The sequence below is a fragment of the Maylandia zebra genome, linkage group LG22 (genome assembly GCF_041146795.1).
Source record: "Maylandia zebra isolate NMK-2024a linkage group LG22, Mzebra_GT3a, whole genome shotgun sequence".
Lineage (NCBI taxonomy): Eukaryota > Metazoa > Chordata > Actinopteri > Cichliformes > Cichlidae > Maylandia > Maylandia zebra.
The window spans coordinates 7789179-7814244 of NC_135187.1; the positions used below are offsets into that span (position 1 = coordinate 7789179).

Sequence of the window (25066 nt, forward strand, 5' to 3'; positions counted from 1 at the left end):
CTCTTTAAAAATGTTCTTTTCTTCCCCAATTAGTTATTTAATCCAATATGTTAGGATGAAACATTAACACAGCACAGACTCAGGAGTCACCTTCAATTTCTAATATACTTTCTATTTGACATAAAGCAGGATAAAATATTTATGTGAGCAAAAATTAGACATATAAAAATGATGACCATGGCCTCCTTATTGTTCAAAATATAATAAATAAGAAGAGACTCACTAAGTGTACGGCCTTCCACTAAAAGCTGCATTTTTATCAGCTGGTGCTCGTTTGGTTCAGTTTGACTTCCTAATGGTTTCGGTAGTAAAACTGTCTTGAATGCAGCTTGTTAAATGAATCAAGTAGCCTGGAAAGCTAAACACAAATCCCTCTCACTCACGGAAGACTTTCACTTCTGTTTTATGGCTCTGATTTCACGTGTGTGTTGCACACAGGCAGGTGTGTGTGCACGCCGAATTCAGGCTGTGTCACTGTAGCATTCGGCAAGATAGGCTTACGAGTGTGAGAGAGAGCGCAATCGAGAGACAGTGGATTATTGTGTTTGTGTGCGTGAGTGTTAATCTCACTGACGTAAAGCCAAAGACCACCTAGGCTGACCATCGAACACGAGGGGAGGGGAGGAGTGCTCGCACATCAGAGACAAACCGAAGCTCCTTTCTGCAAAGATCACCACACACAAACACCTACACCAAACGGACACCATTAAAACCAACAGCAGCCAACACGGAGTAATTCCATCACCACTGATTTTCCAAGTACAATACAACCTTCCACATGGAAACGTGTCAGTTTGACACGAAGCACCTACCCAAACCAGTAGCACCAAGCACAACCACTGTGGCAACAGTTTATCCTCCAATGATAATTACATGAAAACTGCTCACGAATACCTTAGTGTTTTTCTTTCTGATATTACCTTGAAATACATCAATGTTGAAGACACTTTGGAGCATGACAGCTACACGTTTTTACTTTGCAAAAAGCTCCACAACCATAACTTGCCCCCATCCAATTATTCGACACACGACCCAATAAATGTTCTTACTCCCTCTGGTTCAGATCCAGTGCTTTCTAGTACACAGTGTTTCTCTCAGAAGGGATGCTTAAAGTTTTTAAGTGCCTCTTTAGCTTTCTTGGCATGATGTTCACTTCAGTTTAATCCCCTCCAACAAATGATGCACACAGACTGAAGGCCGTTAACATCCCCACTTCAGCTGAAGAATCAAAGCAGTGGCTCTCACAGTAATGTCTCAATTTTTCCCCATCTTTGTTTGATTTTATCTGCAAAAAAGTGATCGGTTTTATGTTCTCACAAATGTTACCCTACTCAAAAGTGTACAAATATTCCTCTTTTTCTTGAGGTTTCAAATTAAACAAATTACTTTTGAGCAATTAAAACAATACTCTTTGATTGACACTAAACCTCAGCCCACCCTGACTTGTCTTATAGCACACTGGGTTAAGGTATCCAAAGAAAGAGTAAGTTAGCCCAGCCTCCAACCTCAGAATCCAGTCGACGATTAATAATATGTGGTGTCAAAAAAACTGATCGACACAGGATCCAAACTGCACGACCCAATGGACCCGCTTACAAAATCCTGGTCCAAGACACCACATGACATCATGTGTGTTGTGGTTACACCAGCTATTATAGCGGTGGTTTTAATGTGGTGGCAGATCAGGAAATGAATGGTCCTGAGTGGGAATCTTGGAGACAGCAGGAATGTGAATTGTGCCCGACAAGCACAAAAACATAGAAAGTGATCAATGGCAGCCTTAATTGCTTTGCATTGCACAGGTTCATTAAGGAGTCAGGTATGTTAATGCTCAGTCTTTTTACAAGCACAGACAGTAATCCTCTTTTAATGAGCTCCCACAGAGAGGAGACAAAAGACAGTATTTGAACAATTTTAAGAAAACTGGCATTTTGTTTTAAAGCACAGAGTCCAGCGATGAGGGGGTTGAATGTGACTTTAGGTCAACACTACGCTAAAAACTAAACAAATGAAGTCGATGTGAACTTCCTATTTTAAGGGAAGCTGTAGCCGATTCAAATTTGAGTTCTATTATCACGGTTTTGTGTAACACTCTCATATTTGCTTAGAACAGCTGTGTACTCTCAATTTTTGAATGAATTTGCATGAAAACTGGTCAGTCACAGGTTCTAATAAGACCATGAGTTATTCCTCCATAGTACAATATTTGAAGCAATGTTCAGCTATTTCAGTTTATGAGGTGTCTAATCTGTAATCTGTTAGATTAATAAAACGTGACAAACAAATAATCGATCATTAAAATGGATGGATTGACGCAAAAAAGCTATTTTATTGGAACGTCGAGGGGAGATGAATCAGATAATCCAAAACTGTCTGTTCTTATTGCCTGTGGAAAAACGTGGACTGAAGGCTTTCAATAAAACACAAACAACACTTTATAAAAGAGATCGAAGCATGATGAGACTGTGTGAAGAAAAAGTGGGCTGAGGTCAGGAACCTGCCAAAAATGCTCAACTTAAAGACTGAAATGAGTGAAGAACACACAGGACGGAAAGAGGAATTAATGAGATCATATGCATAATCGAGAGCACAATAGAAAGCAATTATATTTTACTTCCATCCGCAGAAATGCAACCACAAGCGCTCTGCACACAGTAAACTCTGCTGAGATTACCCGCTTTTCTCTGTGACCAAACACAAACAGGAAACAAATCCCTGTGTCCCATTTCAAGTGTTGACGCAGCCCTTGAAGCGCCACAGCGTGTTTCTCCAACTTCAAAAGCTCGGAAAATAATTCTAAATAGAACCATTTCTATCTCGGAAATGAACCAGAGGGCAAAGCAAAGCAGGTCGAAATGCATCCTCACAACCTTCCCGAGCTTCGCTCAAACTGTGTAAATCACAGAGCGGAGAGCAGCCAGCTCACTATCACACAGAGATAACACCAGGTTTCCCACGCTGTCTGTTGTCTCCAGGAAGTGGAGCCAGCTGAGCTCTTTGAGGTAGCGCTTGTAGCCCCTGATCGAGTCTGGGGGCAACGGGAAGCAAACAGGAAGCAGAAGCAAGGAACAGACAGCGATCTGCCCCTCTAAGACAGCTGAGACAAAAACACAGCTCAGGGAAAAAGTTTGCCATTTTGTCTGGGAAATCATCTACATCCAATGGGAACAGAACATGCTAATGGATCTATAAATAAGATACTTGGCTAGAATTAGACTATTTGAAGTATTAAACTGCATTTAATGTTTTCAAAACATTTTCGTATTCTGACAGTTTAAGAGAATTGGCATTAAACTCTGACAGCTGAGTTGGCAAATGAGCCAAGTAAGACTTCCTCAGGGCACTGGATATAACTTGAGACACAGAATATATTCAAATATCATCGTTCTGTAAGTATTTATGAGCCATAAATAAGCTGCAGTGCGATTTAGTGCCCTAGAGTCAAAAATTATGCTTTTAAAAAAACAAAACAAAGAAAATGCACGACTGTGACGCTGAAGGAGCAGAGTGTTGAATGATTTAAAGAGAGACTCCAAGTCTGTCTAGTTCTTACTGAAACGCCCATTTAAAACAGTGGAAACATTTTGGATCCTTAGACGTTCATCGAGTTTTTGGAGACAGGATCCAAACGTAAAAATAAAAACTGCGCTTAACCACCTCTCGTTTCCTATTCCTCAGATCATAAATCATTAACACGAAGAAGTGTCTAGACATTTGAGGGACTTTATCTTTTCTTTATTGAAAACTTTAAACTTTGTTTGCAAAGTGTCACATCTGCTGATGAGATTCAAGCATACGTAACAGACACACCTCCAAGTGCTGGCGCGCAGGTCGAAGCATGTGAACGCCGGATTAACATTGAGCCATAACTGCACTTCAACATTCATGTGGGAGCCTGGATCACAGACTACAATACAGCTGTGGTTAAGGCTGATAAATCATTAGCATTCAGGGCCTGCTGATGGTGAAAGTCCTGCGGTGAACGGCCGAGCCAGATTGAATTAGACCAAACTCCAGACGTTCAGGTAAACAAAATAACGAATTCAATGGATCTAAACAAATTAACTGCCCACAAGCAAACAGAGGAACATTTGCTGAGCCAAGGAAGAGGAATTAATGACCAGAAGACAATTGGTGGCTTAAAAACCTGATTAACTTCAGGTCAGCGAGCTAATAAAACATCCATCCATTCTGGTGCCGAGATCATCTCATTCCTTCCGCCCGATTCGGCAAAAGTAATTTAAAACCCGAGACCGGGCCCAAAACGCACAATGCAGGGCCAGCAAACAGCACCAGTGGAAAACAAGCTGAAACTCGACAGAGCCACAGTGAAGCTCTGTGACATTTCCAGCCATTCTCCGTGGTGCCTTGACATTTCGGGGCTCGACTGAGGAGCATTTCAAGTCTTGAATGAGAAGTAGGGAGTGTTGATGGGGGCTTGATGAACCAAACATTGTTCTCTCACACTAATCAAGCTTTTATAGTCATTATTTAGGTGAAAATGAATTGAGAAGAGACTGCTTTTATCTTTGTGTTACTGACTTACTCAAAAGCCTTTAACACACAACCAGCATGCATCTTTCTCCTGTATATGAAGCCAAGACCTGCAGCCAGTCTTATACAGTATAAAAGACAGACATAGCCTCCAATCGTGAAAGGTGAATATTAATAAAAGATCTACTAGCATCCCTGCAGTGCTGGGAAAACAAGTGGTGCTTCTTTGACATTTCACCTTTCACTTTTCCAAAAACACACTTCTCTCCCTCAATATTCTCTTTATCTCCCTCCATCCATCTCCTCCCACTGCTCCTCCTCTCCCTTTTTACCGCCTTGTTCCCTCGCCCACACAGACAGTGTCAGCCAGCACACATCACCTCTCACACACACACACAGTAATTACATGAACTAACTGTGTGTTATCCTATGTGATTACAGCCCTGTCAGAGCAGGCAGAGGGCTGCGGTTAGAAAGTCGAGGCTGCAAAAGGACGGCGCAGAGAGAGGTGGTGATAAAGTGTTAACAAAATGGTCAACGGCCACGTGTGGATGCATTAAAACGATTCCAACATCTCTCAAAGCAAATTTTAAAGAAGCTAATTGTCTGATTAACAAGTGACTGGAGGTTTAGTTTCCCCTGACCCCAAAAAACTCGACGACTGGTCAAAAAATCCATCCAATGGAGGGCGCTACAGCCTCACCGGCCACAGTCAGTTGCTTGGAAGGCTGGTTAGGAGCTGGTGTCACACTAACGGACCAGTTCACATGCCTGGAAGCAAACACTGAAGCTCCGAGAGGCAACAGTGGAGCCGCACCCATCTCGGTTGATGCTGATAAATGCTAAGAGCGCTTATCACACTGAGTACATCTGGGTGGCTGCTACTGGAGACATGTATGAGTGTCAATGTGACACCGGGCAGCAGGGTGACGATCAAACACTAAAGAAAAAAATAAATGAATAAAAATAGGAGACGCAGATAAGGATTCACCCTGCTGAAGCCTCTGCACCAGCTCCTGGGATGATTCTGGGAGCTGTCACTATCCACCCAAAAACTACAGTACATTCATGCTCTGTCATACGCCAGCAGAGACACGTCAGCTGTCTGTGACATTTTAAAGACGTCTCATGGACTGCAAAAAGTGCCGTTATTTATAACAAACATTTTAAAAAAAGGAACTGATCGAGCACATTTAGGTGAATAAGAGTTTTTAGCAGCTTTCTGTTTTTGTTACATCTTTGCTTTCATGGTGTCCATTTAATTGTGCTTTAACTCAAAGCACCTTCACATACAGCACTCTGAAATTGTGTTGTACAGACAATACATTTTTATTTTCAATCTAACCTTGATTTTTGGCACAAAACTACATAATCGGGATCTGAAAGCATCCAGAGTCGTGATGACTGGGGTCAAAAACCTTTTATTAGGGTCCAATTTAAAAATTTGGCTGGAGCTGAGAGGATTTGAGTAATCTCATCTCTTTGGCGTATCCGTCTCTGCTTCACACACACAGGCAGATAAACCACACATCATGGTTTCTCTCTTTCCTCATTCTGCTGCCATAAAAAAAAGGAAAAGGAAAAACTCAATAAAAAGCTATTATTAGCACCAGTGGCTACAGGCAGATTCATTTAGATATTTTATGGTCCGGTCTTCGTTTGTAAAAGGACAACACATCAAGGACACAATATGCTGCTGTTAAATGGATATTCCTGGATGATTAAATACATATTTATACATCAACTGCTTCTTGTACAACACTGATTTTTAATCGTTCAATCTGTCACAATGCTTTAATGCCAAAATAAAATCCTAAATAACGATCAGGTAAGTCCGACACCACTTTAATGGCAGCTCTGGCCATTTTTACTGAAATCTGCTTAACATGACTCCAGTTGGTCCCACTGACATCAGCGCCATGCTGAAAGTGTAGTAATACGCCTGCTACCTGCAAAAATGCTTTACTGACATGTCTTGAAATGACTTTACCGCCACGTTTGAACGTTTCACACAAGCCCGTGCGTTCTGTGTTTAAAGCCCGGCTGCTACAGTAAGTCTTCCTGTGCTAATTCTGGCAGTCTAGCCGGTCTCATATTAACATGGAAACAGCCCCCAGACGTTTATGTAACCCGATCAACAGGCTTTTAAGTTCAGTCGGGCGACTTTGTCTGCTTGTGACACAAAACAATGCTAAGCTATTGACTCGCTCAGTAACAGTTTGTTCTTTCAACGCTGATCTGAAGCATTTGCTCAAAACAGGTATAAATTAATCATTAATTGTCATATGATTTGATTTCTTTAGCTGCCATATGTGAGCACTGTGACATTTGAATTCAGGGAAAAAACAAAAACAGCTTCAGGCAACAATGTTTTCAGCTTTTCTTCAGTGTAATAAAATCTGTGGTTTTGTGGTTGAGATCTCTTAAAGAGAAGGTCAGTGAATTCAATTATCTTTTAGACTGAGCTGAGCATGTGCCAAATGTGGGACCTAATTATTTATCTACTAAATTATATAAATGGCAAGATTAAAGACACTTAGTCTTGGCAAGGGCTCCACTAATTATAACCAAACACTTCCCAGAAAGGCAGTCGTTTCTCACCGAATGATTTTAGCGTTGACTCACTGATATTTTTATCATTTTAGTTATATTAGGGTATTTTTGAAGCTTTACTCGCACAGCAATTTCCTTCACAGACTTGGGTAAAAACAATAAATAATAATATTAAGTTCAGCATTAAAGTCAACCTCATGTTTTTCCTGCATAAATTCCTCCAGATGAAAGACAGCTGAATATCCACACAGACCACAGAGCTGCTGGAGCAGAGTGTGTTTTGTCTGTCTTTATTTGGGGCGTTTGGGACTTTATAAATACAAATGCTGTAATGGAGATGGAACTTGAAAAATCCAAGCCAAACTAACCAGCGGTTTGGAGGAGGATGCTGAAACGGGCCCGTTCCCGTCTCCATTCAAACATCCAGCTGATCTGAGATTGACAGCAGCGGCCTCGCAGGAAATGCAGCTTACACGCACACGTACACACAGGGGAGGTGGAGAGGGAGGTGTGTCCGTGTGTGTGTAGGAGCGCATCCAACTAGAGCTCACAAAGCTGATTAAAGGCCTGACAGTAAATTGTGTAACTTATTTACTAGGCAAAAACATTTCTTTGGTTCAGTTTCTCGCATTGTAAGATTTGTGTGATTGTACAGTTTTTTTGTGAGGATTAATAATAAGCAACAGGCAGGTTTGGGCTACTTTTATGGATGTTGTGAACAAGAGGTTTAAGCTAAATGGGCTGTTCAGACACACAAACACTTGAGAGGGTTGTATATTAGCTTCATCTACTCCCTGTACTTTTCTTGAGGCCACCAAACACAGATCCAAACACCCAACACTTTACACTCTTCGACCTCATGTCTGAACAGCCCTGACCTTTGTCTCCACCTTTGAAAAACACACATGCCCCAGCATCTCCCTCCCATTAAGGTAATTTTCACAGCATGGCACCACTTTGGAGGGGGGGAAAAATTAAGTTTCCACACATGACTGAGGGCGAAAGATAAAAACTCATGACAGCAGAGACACAATGGAGCTAATGTTGAGTTTAAAACAGAGTTAAAAACCACTCATATGACTGGATTATTATAAACTGAGCCACACAGGCCAGCATGCTGCTTTTTAACAGGGTGTGAGCTGCTGAAACAAAGACAACCTGTATGTGAATGTGATGTTGGCCGAGGGTTTGGTCCACTGTAATCTCGATAAACACGTATCTGCATATAGATATGTGCACAAGCAGCAAAACTGTTGGTGCTGTTTCACTATCTGATTGTTACTGACCAATTACAATAGTAAACACTTTGAGACATGCTTTGCTGTAGTTACATTCCCCCAGTGACTTTCCAAAGTCCAGGCTTCCCGTCCATCGCTCCGCATCGCTGATGGTGATTCAGAATGATGATGATGATGCACAGAAAGATAAATCATCTGATGCCCAGTTCTGCAATCTGTTCCTGAGATTCGGTAAGGTTACCTCATTTCTCTTAAAACTGTCAGCCTTTAGCATCAAATGTATCCGCGTCTGTTTGTTGGCGTGTTAGCTTAAAGGTGGTGTAGAGGTGTCGTCTAATACAGCGGTCCCCAACCTTTTTTGCACCAGCGACCGGTTTAATGTCAGATAATATTTTCATGGACCGGCCTTTTAGGTGTTGTGGATAAATACAACAAAATAAAATGTAACGACCAAGACAAAAACTGTGGTGTTTTGTAAATATAATAATAAACGCGAATTCACTCTTTGTAATTGTGTAACTTTATTAGCAGCGTCCTCCTGAAATGGGCCGTCAACATTCAGAGCAACATCCTCCTTTCTTCCCCTTAATGCTGTCTGGTCGCTATGGTAACACCTAAATATTTCTTTCAAAATAAGACACAACTACTAAACAAATATAAAGTACATGAAATATATAGAAAATTTATTCATAACACACAGGTAAAGTCCCAGAGAAACCGAGTTAACGATTAAAACTCTCGTGGCTGAGTTCCAAGCGACTCACGGACTGGTACCCTGTGGCCCAGGCATTGGGGACCTCTGGTCTAATATACAATGCATTGACCATTATGCAAACTGTAGCTACAACTAAGCAGGTTAAAACCTATTGAGATATCTAAGTGATATGGAGGACATTTGACCTCTGACCCTGGAACATGGACTGGCAGGGCTTTTAAGTCTTACTGATCACTTAAAGAGTGCATGTACCTACTATATAGTTACTTTATTTGACACACTTTAAGCATTTAGAAATTCAAAACAGAACCTTGTGAGGCAAAAGTGTTAAAAAAAAAAAAAAAAGTGCATTACTGCGCTACCCCTCCTGTGGTTAAACCGCCCTCTAACCTTCTCAGCAGCACTTCAGCCACGTGAACCACATGCCTGAACAAAATTATCTGACTAACAGGAAACACTGCATAAGCATTTCTATTTATCTCGAATCAGACCATGTTTTTGTTTCCAAATAGCAACAAAGGGGAAGGGTGAGGAATACAGAAAAGGACGTTTATTGTTTTTTCTTTGATAAGACACAATTAAACTAAAGTGTATTTCACATTTTTCAAAAATTACATAATAACCGAAAGAGTTTGTGTTTTAACGGATGAATGAAGAGGAACAGTGACTCAGATATAGCAGCTAAAAGCAGCAAGGGGAGAACAAGAGTCGCATAGGAAACACAGATAATGGATAAATATGCACTAAAATAATGGGTGACTCAGTGTCACACACACACACACATGCACACACACACACACACACACACGCACGCACGCACACACACACACACACACACGCTTGCGTTACTTTTCCATTCATAAAGTCAAAGAATCAATAAAGAAGTTACACAACTTCTTTATTGAAGCCTGAAATTATTAAACTTAATTATTTAAGTGACTTCTAAGTTAACTTGATGTACTGTATAGTAAATGTAATATCCTCTTTCTAGCATTTCCTTATGTTTTATAGACCAAGCTACTCCTAAATTTACAAAATAATTATAAAATCAACAGATTTGTGAATGTGAGGAGCTTCAGTCAGGCATTGGTCAAAAAGCTTTTTGGCAATTTGATCAAATGTTGCAGGCTGCAAATGTTCCAAAGTAACAGATTTTTATTAGCGTTTTAAAAGCTAAAAGACAATCAGGTATATTGGAGACCTTTGGACCTTTGTGCATAAACTTGAAAACATAACCTTGCTGTCAGCACTGGGGACATTGACACAAATTTGGTCTGACACAGAAACAAAGGTAAACAGAAAAGAAAAGTGAAGCTCATGCAGATAAACATGGCCAACATGAGGCTGGAGCACATGTCACATAACCTCAGTGAGCAGACAGAAGGAGCGAGAGCAGAAAGTGACAGCTACTCCTTCCTAAACAAATGGTGAGCAGACACTCAGACAGCTCAAACGTCCCTGCCACAGAGATATTTGTACCAGCGCTCTCCTGTGACAGGTGATGGGCAGATAATCATGATCTGAAACAAAGAACTACTACTAGAGAAAACACTGTCCCGGGCCCCGTCACTGAGGTTAAAGGGGAAAAGAAAGGGGCTGCAGCTCCACGATGAGTGGTCACACAAAGAAAAGTAAAAAAAAAAACCTGTATTCTCGAGAGTAACACCAACTTTCAGACAGATTTATGTTTATCCTTGTGACAACTATGCGTCACTAAAATCTCAAATATCTTTGTATTCATTCAAAATTTAGTGGCGAGATAGATTAACTTGGTTTTTGGCTTCCACGACATCCTTGTGACGTAATGTGTTTGCACATGATTATGTGTTTGTTCTCATGCCTGTCAGTGTTTGATGCATTAATTACATTCCTGATGGTTACATTTCCCCACTGGCTTTAAAAGTGGTTAAGGAGTTTAACCTCAACTATAATTTAGGGGGTTAAAGGAGATTGTAAGTGATTGTAAGCCAGTCTGACATGCAGCACTGTAAGACCTCAGACGGAGCAGCTGTTTTCGTTGGGGAGGGGCTGCCTACTGTGCCGCCTAATATCACCGAACCACAAGGAGCAGCAGGTGTGGCCATGGCTGCTGTAATGCTATCGGGGAAAAGACAAAAAGACAAAGCTGTGGGGTCAGACTTAGAAAAGGTTTCAGTCGAGGAGGTGAGCAGTCCATGGTTCGCACTACAGGATTGGTTTAAATAGTTCTTCAAAAACTGCACCACAATTCACCGCAGACCAACGAGCGAGTGCCCCCTTTCCTCTTTAAACAAAGCACATTTGCATGCCAAAAGAAGGTGGGCAAAGAGCAGATAGGGATGAAGAGGTTGTTGGAAAACAGGTGTTGTGAAACTATTCAGACATTGTTTGGATTTGAAAAGCTGACGTCTGTATTTGGTCGAGTGGAGACAAAGTCTGAAAAGGTTTAAGCTCCAGTCTCTGACGCGAGTATCTCCACCAGTGTAGTAAAAGAAAATCCAACTGTGATGAAAAAGCCAAATGCAAAGTATAAAGAAAATAAATATTTCAAGAGGAACTTGACTCAGGTCAGAAACTCGAGGCTTGCTTTGTGCTATGTGTGATAACAGCTGCTGGAGCGAAGCATCCCTGCCTGCTCCCACACGTCACCTGACACTTCCAACCATCCCACGGCCGGCTTTTCCGTTCGGCGTCTGACTTTTGCTCCCACCGAGCTCGAGTGTCAGCGAAAGACAAAAAGCAGAGACGTCCTGACGCAACAACGAAACAATAACAAACAATTAGCAACAACAGAAAATTAGCCACAGAAGCTAATTAAGAGCTTAGAGACCCCCAGGGTGCTGTTAATGCATTCAGGGTGATAGCAGACACCTGCGCTGTTAGCCAATATGAAAGCAAGCAGCCATTTGTCCTTCACTGACCCACGGCTTATCTGGACACCACGCAGTAACTAAACACGCACAGATAAATGCATGAAGTTGAAGCAAAAAGACCCAAGAAAATAAACCAGCAGATGGTTGTGCTGCACGGTTTAAATGAATGTAAATAAAGACCAATGGCTTATTTTTTTTTCCATCTCTGCTCCTCTGAAGCAAACTGAAGGATTTAAACCCAGCACGATCTGGGCGACCACTGATTGTTTCCCCCCCTGTAATACCTTAAAGCAAATGGGTGTTCAATCCGCACGAAGTCTCCGAACAAAAGTAAAATCTCAACATTACTGTGAGGCCGAAGGTTGAAAAAACACAGTGCAGTTTCTGATTGCATAAGGATCCCTGAGGAGCAGGTATTACACCTGCAGCCCAACCCACAGTTTTGGTTTATGTTGATTCAAAGCCCTGTTGAGCGACCCACACGTGCAACATGTCACTCTGTTGATATGTGCCAATCCCACAAAAAGATAAGAGATAGGAAACTGCTCTCATTAAAACATTATAACACTAAGACAGCCCCTGTAAAGTATAATCATTCTCTTTTTTTAATCATTATCACATGCTTTAAAAGGACAGGTGACAAGGAAGAAGGTGAGGGTGGGGTGGGGTACCAACCTCTTTTCTCCTCTAAATCCTGGAGGAACTGCCTGTAAGCAGCCGTGGCGCTCATCCCTCCCTCCCAGAAAAGCAGTGAAAAGAGAGGGAGGTAAAGAAGTGATAAAAGCGAGAAATGATTAGAAGAAGTGAAAAGGAAGTGAAGGAAACTGGTGACAAGCAGCAAAAAGGGAGGGAAAGGGTTCGAGAAACCTCAAGGAAATTAACAGAAGTCAGTTTGTGAGAAAAGGTGAATGAAAAGGTGACAGTAAATGAGTAAAAGAGGAGGAGGAGGAAGGGGGAGAGTTTAGCTGAGCTGTTCGCCACGCAGGATCCAGTTTGTCAAAGGAGAGGCATCCTTAATCACGTAGATAATCCCTCATCTCCCACTCGCTTCTTTTCTTCTTCTTCTACACGTCTTCTGTCTGGCGTGTGTGCGTCCGTGGTTAGGGTAGCTGCGAGTGTGGCTGTGTGTTAACAGCTCTAAGCCGGATAGAGGAACTGGACTTTGACCACAAGGCGGGTGATGTCACTGCCAGCGCTAGAGACATGTGCGTCTGTAGTGAGTGCATATGAGTGTGTCACAGAAGGAAATAAAAAAAAAAAAAAAAGGAGGCGTGGTTTTATTAGTCACTGCTCAGCTGTACTCTGTACAGCTGTACAGTAACTGCCGTGCCGGGTGAACCAACTGGAGCCGATAACAGAGCAGCAGACATGAAAAAGCCTCTCACACGCCCACTTTTCACCCTATGTCTAATTTCACCGCTCAGTCACTTTCTCTGTTCTCAGGCGTGTGTTCCTGCGCTGAAATTTTAGCTGACATTTAGCCTCTCATATTATCTGTCACAAAGCCCAACTGTCACTGTTCACTGATGCAAGTCTGGAGAATGAAGTCATCGCAAGTCTAAAGCAGTTTCAGGTGAAAACTTATTAGTATATTGGATGTAGTATATACACTACTATAGTATAGTAATAATCTGTGTTTCTTCCACAGCATGTCTTTTATCCCGTCTTCCTTCTCTCACCCCAACCGGTGGCGGCAGATGGCCCCGCCCCTCCCTGAGCCTGGTTCTGCCGGAGGTTTCTTCCTGTTAAAAGGGAGTTTTTCCTTCCCACTGTTGCCAAAGTGATTGCTCATAGGGGGTCATATGTTGGTTGGGTTTTTCTCTGTATGTATTATTGTAGGGTCTACCTTGAAATACAAAGCAACTTGAGGCGACTGTTGTTGTGATTTGGCACTGTATAAATAAAATTGTATTGAATTGAATAACACAAAAAAAAAAAAAAAAAAAAAGCTTAAAGACCTGTCCATGACTTCCTCCACCCGTCACCCAATGACAGCTGTGAGATGGTCTAGCTCACCTGCGACCCTAAACTGGATAAGTAGAAGAAAATGACTGGATAGATGGATGGATGCTGTGGTTGACAAAGTTCCTTCCACCTGAAAAATCACTTCCTGTGTGTCAAAGTCAGACCACCTCTGTGGCGTAGGCCCAGGTTCAGTTCTTACCCTCGGTTTATGCTCACAGTTGTTGATTGTGTGGACTGTTTTTTAACCTCTTTAACCTTTTAAACCCACTCGACTGGAGGCACGAGTGTACGAGCGGAGATCAGAGGGTTCAGACAGACATGGGGCAAACATTGTGTAGAAAACTGAAAAACCCACAATCACTTTGCTCCTATCTCACATTTTGCTGTGTGACCATATACATATCTTTCTCCTGACTTCAGACACACCTCTGTTGGTGCAAGTGAGAGTTAGAGGTAAATGATTTAGCCTGACGTCATTTTTTCTAACTTGAGTGGATGGATAACAGCCAAACAAATGAAGGTAAATATTTTCTGGTCCTTTTTTCCCCTATTTCTTTTAGTTTAGTTGCACCAAGTCTTTGAGGCTTTGTGTAAAACATAATAAAACACCTCAAAAAACACCCTAAAACTGTCAGTTTAGCTCCAACAGGAGGGAGCTGCGGCCCATTAAGTATAATCAAAGCACACAATTCTGTATTTAATTTATATTTTGGCCTATTGTCACAGTTTCATGAGATACAACCAGTCTTCTAAGTCTTTGGAGAAACTAACTAACAACTAACTAATGACTAATGGTAATGAACAACGAAAATCAGGCCAAGGCTGAAGCCACAAATACGTGGGATTAAGTAGGAATGATTTTAACTTTCATGATAATCAAAAGCTCCATTAATCCTTTCAGCACCAGTTTGAGAAGCCAAAGGACGGCCCATTAAAAACAATTATCATAAGCCCCAAAAACCCCGCCGCATGTGATTAATTGAACATTGTTTACAACTATATTTTAATGGCCCAGGACTGACTGATCAAATATTATATTTCTATGTGAATAATCTTTATCCCTCAGTGCTCCCCCGTCGTTTTTATTCCACCTCATGAAATGCTAAACACCACATGGTAAATACTTACCTGGTTTATAACATGTACACGCACTAAAACTCAGGCAGGGCGGAGTGGGCACGATGAGGTCTACTGTCATGACAACTAGCAGCCGGCCTTCAAACACCTCTCAATGGTTTCCTTCACGTCAGAACTTATAAACACCAGAAGTGCAAACAGAGCAACAAAGGCAGTGCCATTAAACACCTCGCTTCACATTAGTGTATTTAAACAAGCGCTCTAATAACTGCAGGAAGCCCTGGATAAGGAAATCGACAACTGCTCAAATTCACAAGCTCAAAGCTGCAGAGGCCTTAACATTCAATATCTAATCCATGATGTTCAACCAGTAGGAACTGTTGAACCACAAAGTCCGCTAACGCTACGCAGAAACAGTCTGCCATGAAAAAACGACTCAATGAACCATACTGATTAACATAATGTCATTTTACTATGATGTAACACAAGCTACTTATAACATCAGAAATGCTACTGGTGGACATATCTACATGTCAAAAAGAAGTAAATGTGCTTAGTGTTTCTCTTGGCTTACCATCTTTAGTGAATTAAAGGTGGGAGAAGCCAGAAATGCCGATTCTGTCTGTCTGAGCTGGAAGTGTACGTGTAACTCTATAAAAAGTCTGCTGTGCATCCATGAAGTCGCCAAACTTTTCAGCACTTTTACAGATCTGACTGGTGATTCCTTACACTTTGACCTGGTAGGTGTTAATAAAGACAGGGATCTTGTTGATCAACTGTTAACCAGTTCTCTATTTTTTATGCACATCCCACTTCTAAAAGGCGTGTCTCTCCAAAGTTTAATCAATTTTTAGCTAAACTATTTATATTTAGTGTTTACTTTCTCATTTTTACATTTTCTAGAGCATAAACAAAGTGAAGTTTGCATTGGGTGAGGCTGTTAAGTTGTTTAGTCTTACCTTACATCAGCAATGGAAGCAGGTTTCATGTTTTCTATTGTCTATAAATTCTATTGTTGTTACATCGAAGTGTGAGCTCACTGCTTTGGGGTCATGTACAAAATAAAGACATTAGAATAGATCTGAAATGCTCTATAAAAGTCAGGCCTGACAGGAATCTGAGCGTTCTTTCTCATAAATCAGATTACTAGAAATGATCTTGTCACGTTTTAAATTCACCTTCCTCCTTCTCTCTCCAGCTCCGTTAGAGTCACAACAAACACTGTACCATCAAACGAACTTCTTAGTGTGTGAAAGGTTACAAGTAAACACACAAACGCACACACACAAAGAAAAAGAGCTCACTGGCTTCTAATAGCTGAGGTCAGGACAGCCAATAGCATTTCTGTTTTGCATTTACAGATCAATATCAGAACAGATAAATGGAGGGTGTGTTTCAGCGGGATTTGAAATGGCCTCAGATACAAAGCAGCAAGAAGCACAGAGGTGACGGCTGAAGATTTCTCTCCATGAATGAATTTCTCCACGCACTAGTGAAACTAGAGGGCATACGCATTTCTGGGTGTATTTAAACTCACATGGTATTGTTTGTTTTCCCAGTGCTGCTCTTTCTTGAACAGATATGAAAACTATTTCTATAAACACTTCATGTATGCAAAAGCTGGAGGCCATATGAAAACATCATCCACAACACACACGCACATGCAGCTCAAAACCACGCATGGACCACGAGGCGGTGCGGTTCAAAGCCAACATGCTCTATTCAACAACTCTTAAGTTTAGAAATCCTGACACAGAAATGCTGAAAACTGCTCAGCGATCCTGAACGCTCGCCTGGGAGTCTCCTCTTTCACATGACCCCATCAACAGCAGCCAGCATCATCAAAGGCCGGCCTGGACACGCACACAAACACCGACTCACACACACTCCTCCTTAGACCGTCACACACCGGGACAGGCGAGGAGGTGGTGTGACTGGGAACCATGGCAACAGGACAGGGGCTAGCTGCTGGTGTCTTTTTTTCCACCTTCTCCACCAGTTCCTTTGGATTAAAGGGCCCGGGGCTGCATAGCACACTACAACCCTGTTGAGAGGTGTTAACAACTAACAACAAGTATACTGGGAAACATCTGACTGAATCAAGTGCACACAAATAACACACGTTAAATCATCAAATTCAGCCCATCAAATGTGTCCTCTCCAAGACTCAAGAGGACAGAAATGTACTTAAAACCTCAAGCTAGCACATAAAAAGATGAACCTCTGGGAAGAGAACAAAAGCAGCTGAGGAGCTTTTGTTCCAAAAGAAAAAAAAGAAACAGGTTTTTATCACCATTTGGCCACAGAGCCAGTGGTCTCAGCCAAAAAACAAAACAAAAAATTAAAAACAAGAATCTGATGTATTTACCTTTGTTGGAGAAAGTCAGCAGGAAGAACAGCAGCGACATGGAAGAGAAAACAGGACAAGAACAGATTGGTTAGTCTCGAGATTGTACAATATATAAAACACAAGTCAGGATCAAAACAAATGCAGAGCAAGTATAAAGTTACCGTCAACACCTCAGTGATTTAGGACTCGGCTGCTATTACGAGTTCAAATTCAGGTCTGCTTAACCAACTTTCTGGAGCTCTCAGCGTCATCGCAGAAACTTCAATTTCATCATGTGAGCAGAAACTCAAATCTTTGGCCATGTGATGACATGTTAAGCTAATTCCACACATTGTGAGATCAGATGTGGTCGACGGCTCTAGAAAAGAGCAACACTTGAGTATTCTGTGACAGTTACAGCAGTAACGTTTACATTAATTTCAATACAGGCAAAGTGAAGGGCTAATATCCAGATTAGTGGGAAAACATAGTGATTAATATCCTGCTTGAGTTCATATTTATATTACATATAAATATGAACTCAAGCATCTTCATATTACTTGTTGCCCCATCTAAACCACTCCATGCATGAGTGAAGTGGGTTCAGAGTTAAAATGTTTTTATTTACCACTGCATTGCTTGCAGCAACACTGAGGAAGAAATAAACATTTTAGCTGTACTCTAAACACAAAATGGGTCCATGCTGTTTAGTATTCACCCTCTTTGTGCTTTAGACTTCCACTCTAAGGCCACCTAAGAGCCGAGACACAAAAGAAATCACGGCATCTAAACACAAATTGATTGTTTTTTGCGAGTTTGTGTTATCTTGTATCGCTTTCTTCGATATTGAGCGCGTGTGCGTGTGATACAGATTCTCTAAAATGCCAAGCGCTTTCTGGTTGAGCAGCTAAAGTGAAACCACGCGCAGCACTAATCAGAGACGGTGTTCAGCCTCCTCTGTCAGCTGGCTGATGGGGCAGCATCAGCATGCAGGCGCACGCATGCGCAATCTAAATGCTAATACAGCAGAAATAAATATGCCACAGCCAGCACGGAGACAGCGGTGCAGGAGGTAAAAGAGCACCACAACAATGCAACAATATTAACGGTGCTAGCTGATTCTGTGGTAGAATCGCTGGCACTGTGGTAGTTTGTAGACTAAAATTCAGGAATTTTAGAATTTTACTAATATTATTAATAAATACTGCTTCTCAAATCGTTTTCATGCAAGACAAATGTAATTCAAATTCATAACAAGACCACAGTCTTCTTGCTTCTGTACTTCAGCACACTGAAGAAAAGCCTAAACCCCTTGAAGTCAGGTTGTTATTAGTTTAATCGTGCTGACATTGCTGGATTCCATCAGATCCTCTGGCTCTTTCCTTTTCTGTCATATTTCTACACTCTCCACATTTCTGCACTCTCTTTTTGTCCAAAACAGGAGAAAATGCAGGAGGAAGACAGACATCAGTATTTCACATCTTTTGATGTGCCTCGCATCAACACAAATTGCCTCTCCGGGGGAAGTGGAGTCTAAATCCAAGCACGGCCTCATTAAACACAAAGGACCACAAGTCATTAAGCAGAAGGAAAGGCGAAAATAAGAGAAGGTGGCACGTTGAGTGGATGGATGTGGACAGAGTGATGTGTCAGAGGGTGAGGAGGTGAAACAACTGCAGCCTCTGATAGCTGAGAGTGTACAGAGATGCAGTTATGAAACAAAGAGGCATTCATCGGAAGCCGCAGAGCAGAGAGAGCTGGTTAGCTCTGTCACCAGAGAGAAAAGGACAAACTCAACTTCACTGAGGGAGAAATGCGAGAGTGAGTAAGAGAATAGACTAGGCAGAAGCTAAGGATGTATAATTTTCTATAGAGTTGGCCAAGCTTTTAGTTTCTACATATCTCATCTTCTCAACCAAATGGGGGAAGATGAGATATGAGATTAGGCGGCCTTAGAGTGGAAGTCTGTATCTGCAGATACATGTAGGTCAGCTCGAGCGGAGATAGTCCAGTGAACTGCAGGAAGAACAATAATGAGCACTGACAGGAAACAGAAAACAGCTACAAAACAACATGTACGTCTACACAGGCAAAAATAGCCCAGACCATATATTTCATGTATAATCTCATAAATTAATGAATGACTGCAGGATTAATCAAAGTAAGGTTCAAAGTAAAGTTAAAGGTTACAGGAAACAATAACACAGTGTTCAGTGAGGCAGAACTCCTCTGCTGGGCTACTTGAGCATGTAGGTGGGTACTGAGACCAAGATTATTTAAGACAGTCACACAAGTCTAGAGACCAGTTGGCAACCACCAGTTTCTGTGAATAAAAAAAAAAAAAAAAAAGGTCATCAGAAATCTCCTTGCAACTGCTTTGGTTGCTACAGCTGCACATATTGTGTGTGAAAGGCACCAACTTGTCTGGAAACACTCGCAAACTACTCGCTAAGCAGCTGTGAAACTATGCAAAGTGTGACAAATTGGAAACGCAGACCAGTTAACCTCTGGAAAAAGTAAAAGATCCCGGCAACCTACCACTGACTAAAAAAAATGAAATTATAAGACCTGCTGAGGAATACACATTTTCCCCTAGCAACCAGAAGCTGCCAGAGGATTGGTTACCGGTATCCACCGGTACCGGAACTTGAAAATCATTAAGTTGTTGAACCTTTAAGTAAAATATTCATCAAATTATAGCCAGTGTTTCCAAATGGCTGAATCTGTTTTGAGTAATAACAGTCACTGATCCTGTCATCATGGCTTGAGTTGACCTAAAGTTACCACAGCCCACACAGGAGTGAGACTGGGGTTTTAGAGAAGGGTGAAAATACATAGTTGTAAAGGACAGGCAAAGGGAGCTCCTTTGCAAAAAAGACTGCAGAAAGACTCATGAGAAGACGGTTATTCAATGTCGAAATATTTGCTGGTTAAGTACTCTTTTCATGCCGTATTAAATAAACATCATTACACACAGCGCGGTTCCCATGCTACTCTCTTAATCTCCTCTAATCATTTGGGGGCAATTTAGAAAGCAACCTTTTGTCCATTCATGTCTAAACCGACTCTCTCACTGACACTGAGTGTGTGTGTCTGTGTGTATGTGTTGTTCATTTGATCCACTTCCAAATCATATCACCCGATTTGTCATCTCACGCCAGATGAAAGTGATTCCCAGCCTTTGTTTTACCATGTGTAACCTCTCTGTCCAAAGAAAAGCACAGTCACCTGTGATTAAGTCACCTTTTCTTTTCACTTTCATGACGGACACTTCATCTAATAATTCAGGATTATTATGTGCCTGTAGCTGGAAATCCTGCCTGTGCTAATGTGCTCCGAGTCCTGTTAGAAAGCTGTTACGAAACTCTGCTAAAAGAGGAGCCGGGATGTCAGCAATATTCATGATCTCATGGTCCGCTACACAAAAATCACCACTATTCCACTGCAGTGCAACACATGTTATGTCAGACTTGTGCTCCCTATTTGGTGGTCTGAGAGAGAAAGGAAGGGCAAAAAATTAAGAGAAACAGATGACAAACAAAGGAATAAAAGGCTTGGAGGCAGAAATGAAAAACAATGCAGAAAAAAGAAAAAAGATATAAAAAAATAAAGTGGACGAGGTCCCAAACAGAGTGCAGACACACATACAGTCACGAGGGAGGTAAACACAGAGATAAGCTGAGACAATAGAAAGGAGAGGTCACACAGGAAGAAAGCAGGGCTGTGATTATGGCTCCAACATAAAATCCCCTTACGTCTCTGTGAATGTCCATAAAAAGCTCAGAGCCTTTGTTTCTATAAGTAGGTAAAACGCTCTGGCCTCCACAGGCGTAACAAACCTTCTTACTCTCACTGAAAACTGACGTTTTCTAAATTTTTAAGCAGGAATCAACACTCAAAATCTCAAATTTATCCAAGTAGAGCCTGTGAAGTAGATATGTGCATTTTGCATATATGCATATAAACAAATGAACATCCACAGTTCACTTCTTGTTGTACATGTTACCTACACAATCTATGAAACTACACAAAACGCTGCATGTAATTCCTGAGTCGCACAAACGCATTTCAGTGTTTGCACATCTACAAATAATTAAGTGTGCATATGTTGACGTGCACACAGGGAGGGGCTGGCACTAAAACACATGAGAACCCAAACACACAGGCCTCAACAAGCCCACCGACAAACCATTACATTACAAGTACAGCATGACAGGGGCTGCAGGCTACAGACAGTGTATGTTCATTGTCCTTTCTCTTTAACGTGGTCTTTAGAGATGAAGATTCAAAGAAAGCATGATACACTAGATGTCTCGTTAAAAGCTACATCTGTTCAGCTCCCTGCAAAATCATTTAGTGGTTGTTTTTTTAAGCAGACCACGCTTCTCATAATATATGGGGCAAGCTACAACGGCTGAACAGATAAAGTAGAGAGCAGCACACTGACTCACAAACAGGCAGGAACAATCAGTTACACCAAGGTAATCAAGCCGCTGCTGAGCTTTACTTCACAAACTGACAGCTTACTTTAGAATTCTTGTAAATGCAAATAATAATAGTGCATCGTTGCAATGAAAGCTCTGAGTGATGCAGCTGTGCAGACAAGCAGACCAGAGGTGGGAATGAAAGAAGAGGTGGTTCTAAAATAAAACCACAGGTCTGAATATCAATTGAGGGCTGGAGAGAGAAGAGAAAGGGGGCGAAAAGTTGAAATGGAGTTAATAATGTGCATGAGAGACAGAGAATGAGTGGGTAGATTGAGTGGCTGGGAAAAGGAATGGCAGGGAGAAAGTAATGATGTTAGAGAGATGAGAGAAAGCAAAACATACTGCTCTGTGACAGAAAGAGACAAATGAGACCAAGGCTCCAGAGGAAACAAAGAAACAGACTTTTACTTTGGAGGGAGACAAATCAGAGCCCCACAATAACATTAAACACACACACACACACAAAGCCACCGTGACAAATGTCATGTAGTTTTCTGATCATTTTCTTCAGTGTTGGTATCATTATTGAGCTGTGACCTCCTTAAAGACTGCAGAAAGAAAATCTCCCACGTGTGTCAATAATAATAAATTATATTCACACTGATGTTCATATGGTTCGAATTGTTTGCACGGGTAACTGATACTTGGACATATTAACAGCAGAAAAACTCAATGACTATATGAGGAAAACATGCAGACACACAAAGAATCAGAGCTGGAAAACAAACCTGGTGTCAAAATTTAGATAAAAAGGACACAATTTAGATGCTGTCATTTGTTTTTAAACCAGCCACCTATCCCATGTGGAGCTATGACTTTTAAAGGTTTTTGCAAAATGCACGCAGGTCTGTAGTGTTATCAAAATATTATCAAACATCCAGGGTATTCTTAACATCACAGGTATTTTATTACTACTGAAGCTACAATGTAATCCATGATACTGATGCTCAAAGTTGGCCACAGTTAAAAAAAGAGATTTTATCTTTAGATTATGACATATGGAAATTTTCAGCTCTGATAAATAGTCAAACAAATATCTGAGATCCACAGTTTGTCTCCAACTTCACATTAAATTACACGGTTGTTTAAAAGACTCAGAGATAAAGTTGTACCTCATGCACACTCAGGGGCGTAATTTCCAGGGGGGTTAGGGGGGGTTGTGGCTGCACGGGTTGCATGATTAACCATGCAAATAGTTGCATGGTTAATCATCTGGGAATTTACCCAGATTTATTTATTCAGACAGATCTTGGACCCCCCCCCCAAATGTTCAGCACAAAGTTACGTCGATGTGCACACTGGATCACATCTCTATACCGCAGGTCTGTGTGTGTCACATGACTGTAATGCACGATAACCCTACAGTCTCACATTCTCTCACTTATTGACTGGCAGTTAATTTAAAACGCTGAGAAATTAGTTTGGTTCATTTCTTACTCTGTGCATTCACCATTATCATATATCAGCTTTTGGCCACACCACAATGAGCAGAGGCTGTAGTTTACAGCCGACTGTGCGTTTGTGTGCGTCTAACAGAGTGATAACAGAAGGCCAGTGTGCGGTGGGCGAGTGGATGACTGTGAGAGTCAGAGAGAGACAGGTGCGATTTGAATGGAGTCCACGAGTCCAATAAGCTGAAAGATTAAACTTCAGTGACGCTGCCTCTGTAGACTCCCCTGTCAGCAGGAGTTCACACACAGAGAGCACATTTTATTAAATATTCATACATTCATGTTTTTAAGTCTTCAAAGAAACACAGTCAGCAAAAAATGAGCATCAGGGGGAATCACTCTGCACTTTTATGTTGTGTTATGAGAGGCCATGCTTTGGGGGAAAACACATTTCAGGCTTTTTTTAGTGGAAGCTTCATTAGGAGAAAAAGAAGTCTCCTTAAGAAATGCTGTGTTTCAAAGGCTTCTTTCCTTCTAATGAGGGAATCCCCGTCTTAAGTGCTTAATAGTGGGAATCTATACACTGGCAATTTCTTCAGGTCTCAGGTTATCTTTTTCCTATTTCACATCGCGTTTTGTAATTCTCATCGTCTGCTCTGTCTTCAGTTTGGCGCCTCTGATTCCTCTTGTCCCCGTGACTCTTCTGTGATATCAGCACCCCAACACCAGTGTTTACAAGTCAAGATCAAGCCACACATACACTCTGACCTGAAACTCCCGATAATTTACATTTTTAATCATTTAAGTTCAGTGTTCATTGAGTCATGCTTTATCCGACAAAACCAGGACGTCCCGTTATCTAGAGGAGGATATCAAGGCTTTAAAATGATTAATGGTGTTTGATTGGCAGGTGTGTCCAGCCTCTGAGGTAGTGACTCACCCGTGTCCATCCAACACCGGATTATTTTTCCTATCACACCTACAGCTCATGCAAACGTCAAACATAATGGATGTCCTTAGGGTGTACACAGTGTTATTATTAACCATCTTGCTGCTTGGGAGGATCAAATAAATGGACCAAAAGGATTTTTGCAGATACGGTTTCCTACAGTGTTCCTCTCGTTAAGGAACAAAGTGACACATTTTAGCAACAGACTTATAAAAATGCCAAAAAATTAAAAATTAACAAAAAGGGTCAGTGTGAGTCCATCTGGCAAGAAAAACTGTTTCACATCAAAGAACTAAAAGAGACGAGAGAGGAGGAGGGAGTCGCTTTTTCCTAAAAATGACTTTGTAAAAAGCGTAAATCCGTGCCCAGAGAAACCATTAACTCTGGTCATGCTTAAAGAGGATTTCTGCAACATGAATACTCGGAGACTGCAGAGTGCCAGCTAGTAGCCAGCTGAAAGCCTCTCATTTCATTACAGTGCAATTAATAACCAGTAGCAAAAAAGCCAGGATGAACAGCTGGAGAGAAAGAAGAGAAGCAAAAGGACGCAGAGATCAGATTTAAAAGAGAGGAAAACAAACACGCATGAAGGAGGAGAAGATGACAGCTGACTCACAGTCATCTATTAAGTCATCCACTTGTTGCTTTAACGTTATTCATAGTAAAGAAATGTTGCAACTTCACGACAGACGTTATTTACTCATTAACAGCAGTTTTCTTTTTGAGCATCTCCATCTGCCTCATTCATTACACCTTCATCTTTGATTCAGATGGAAACTGGATCTGAGAGCTAATATTAGCCTTCATCTGGTCAACATTAACACCGCTAAAGCATAAACGGTTCTCTAAAGATCGCAGCTGCAGGTCAAGTTGATGAAGTTACCAACACTTTAAAAGTATTTGCTCGCGGTAATCTCCTGATCTGACCGGGATAAATCAGTAGAGTATACATTAGGTGAGAGAAGCTGGGATCTCATCACTGCCAACTGCAGGAAAAATAACCTCAAAGTCGCCCT

General features: G+C 41.4%; 1 protein-coding gene across 10 annotated transcripts in view; it reads right to left on the bottom strand.

The window, feature by feature from the left end:
- Positions 1 to 25066, bottom strand: part of macf1a (microtubule actin crosslinking factor 1a) — a 237642-nt gene that overhangs the window by 158629 nt on the left and 53947 nt on the right. The window contains exon 1 of one of the 10 annotated variants that reach the window (XM_076879035.1): positions 12528 to 13012. The exons of the other annotated variants lie outside the window; for them this stretch is intronic. Within the exon in view, the coding sequence (XP_076735150.1) occupies positions 12528 to 12582 (55 nt within the window). The 5' untranslated portion in view covers positions 12583 to 13012. Of the gene's footprint in view, positions 1 to 12527; positions 13013 to 25066 lie in introns of those variants that run through there. 10 annotated transcript variants of the gene reach the window in all.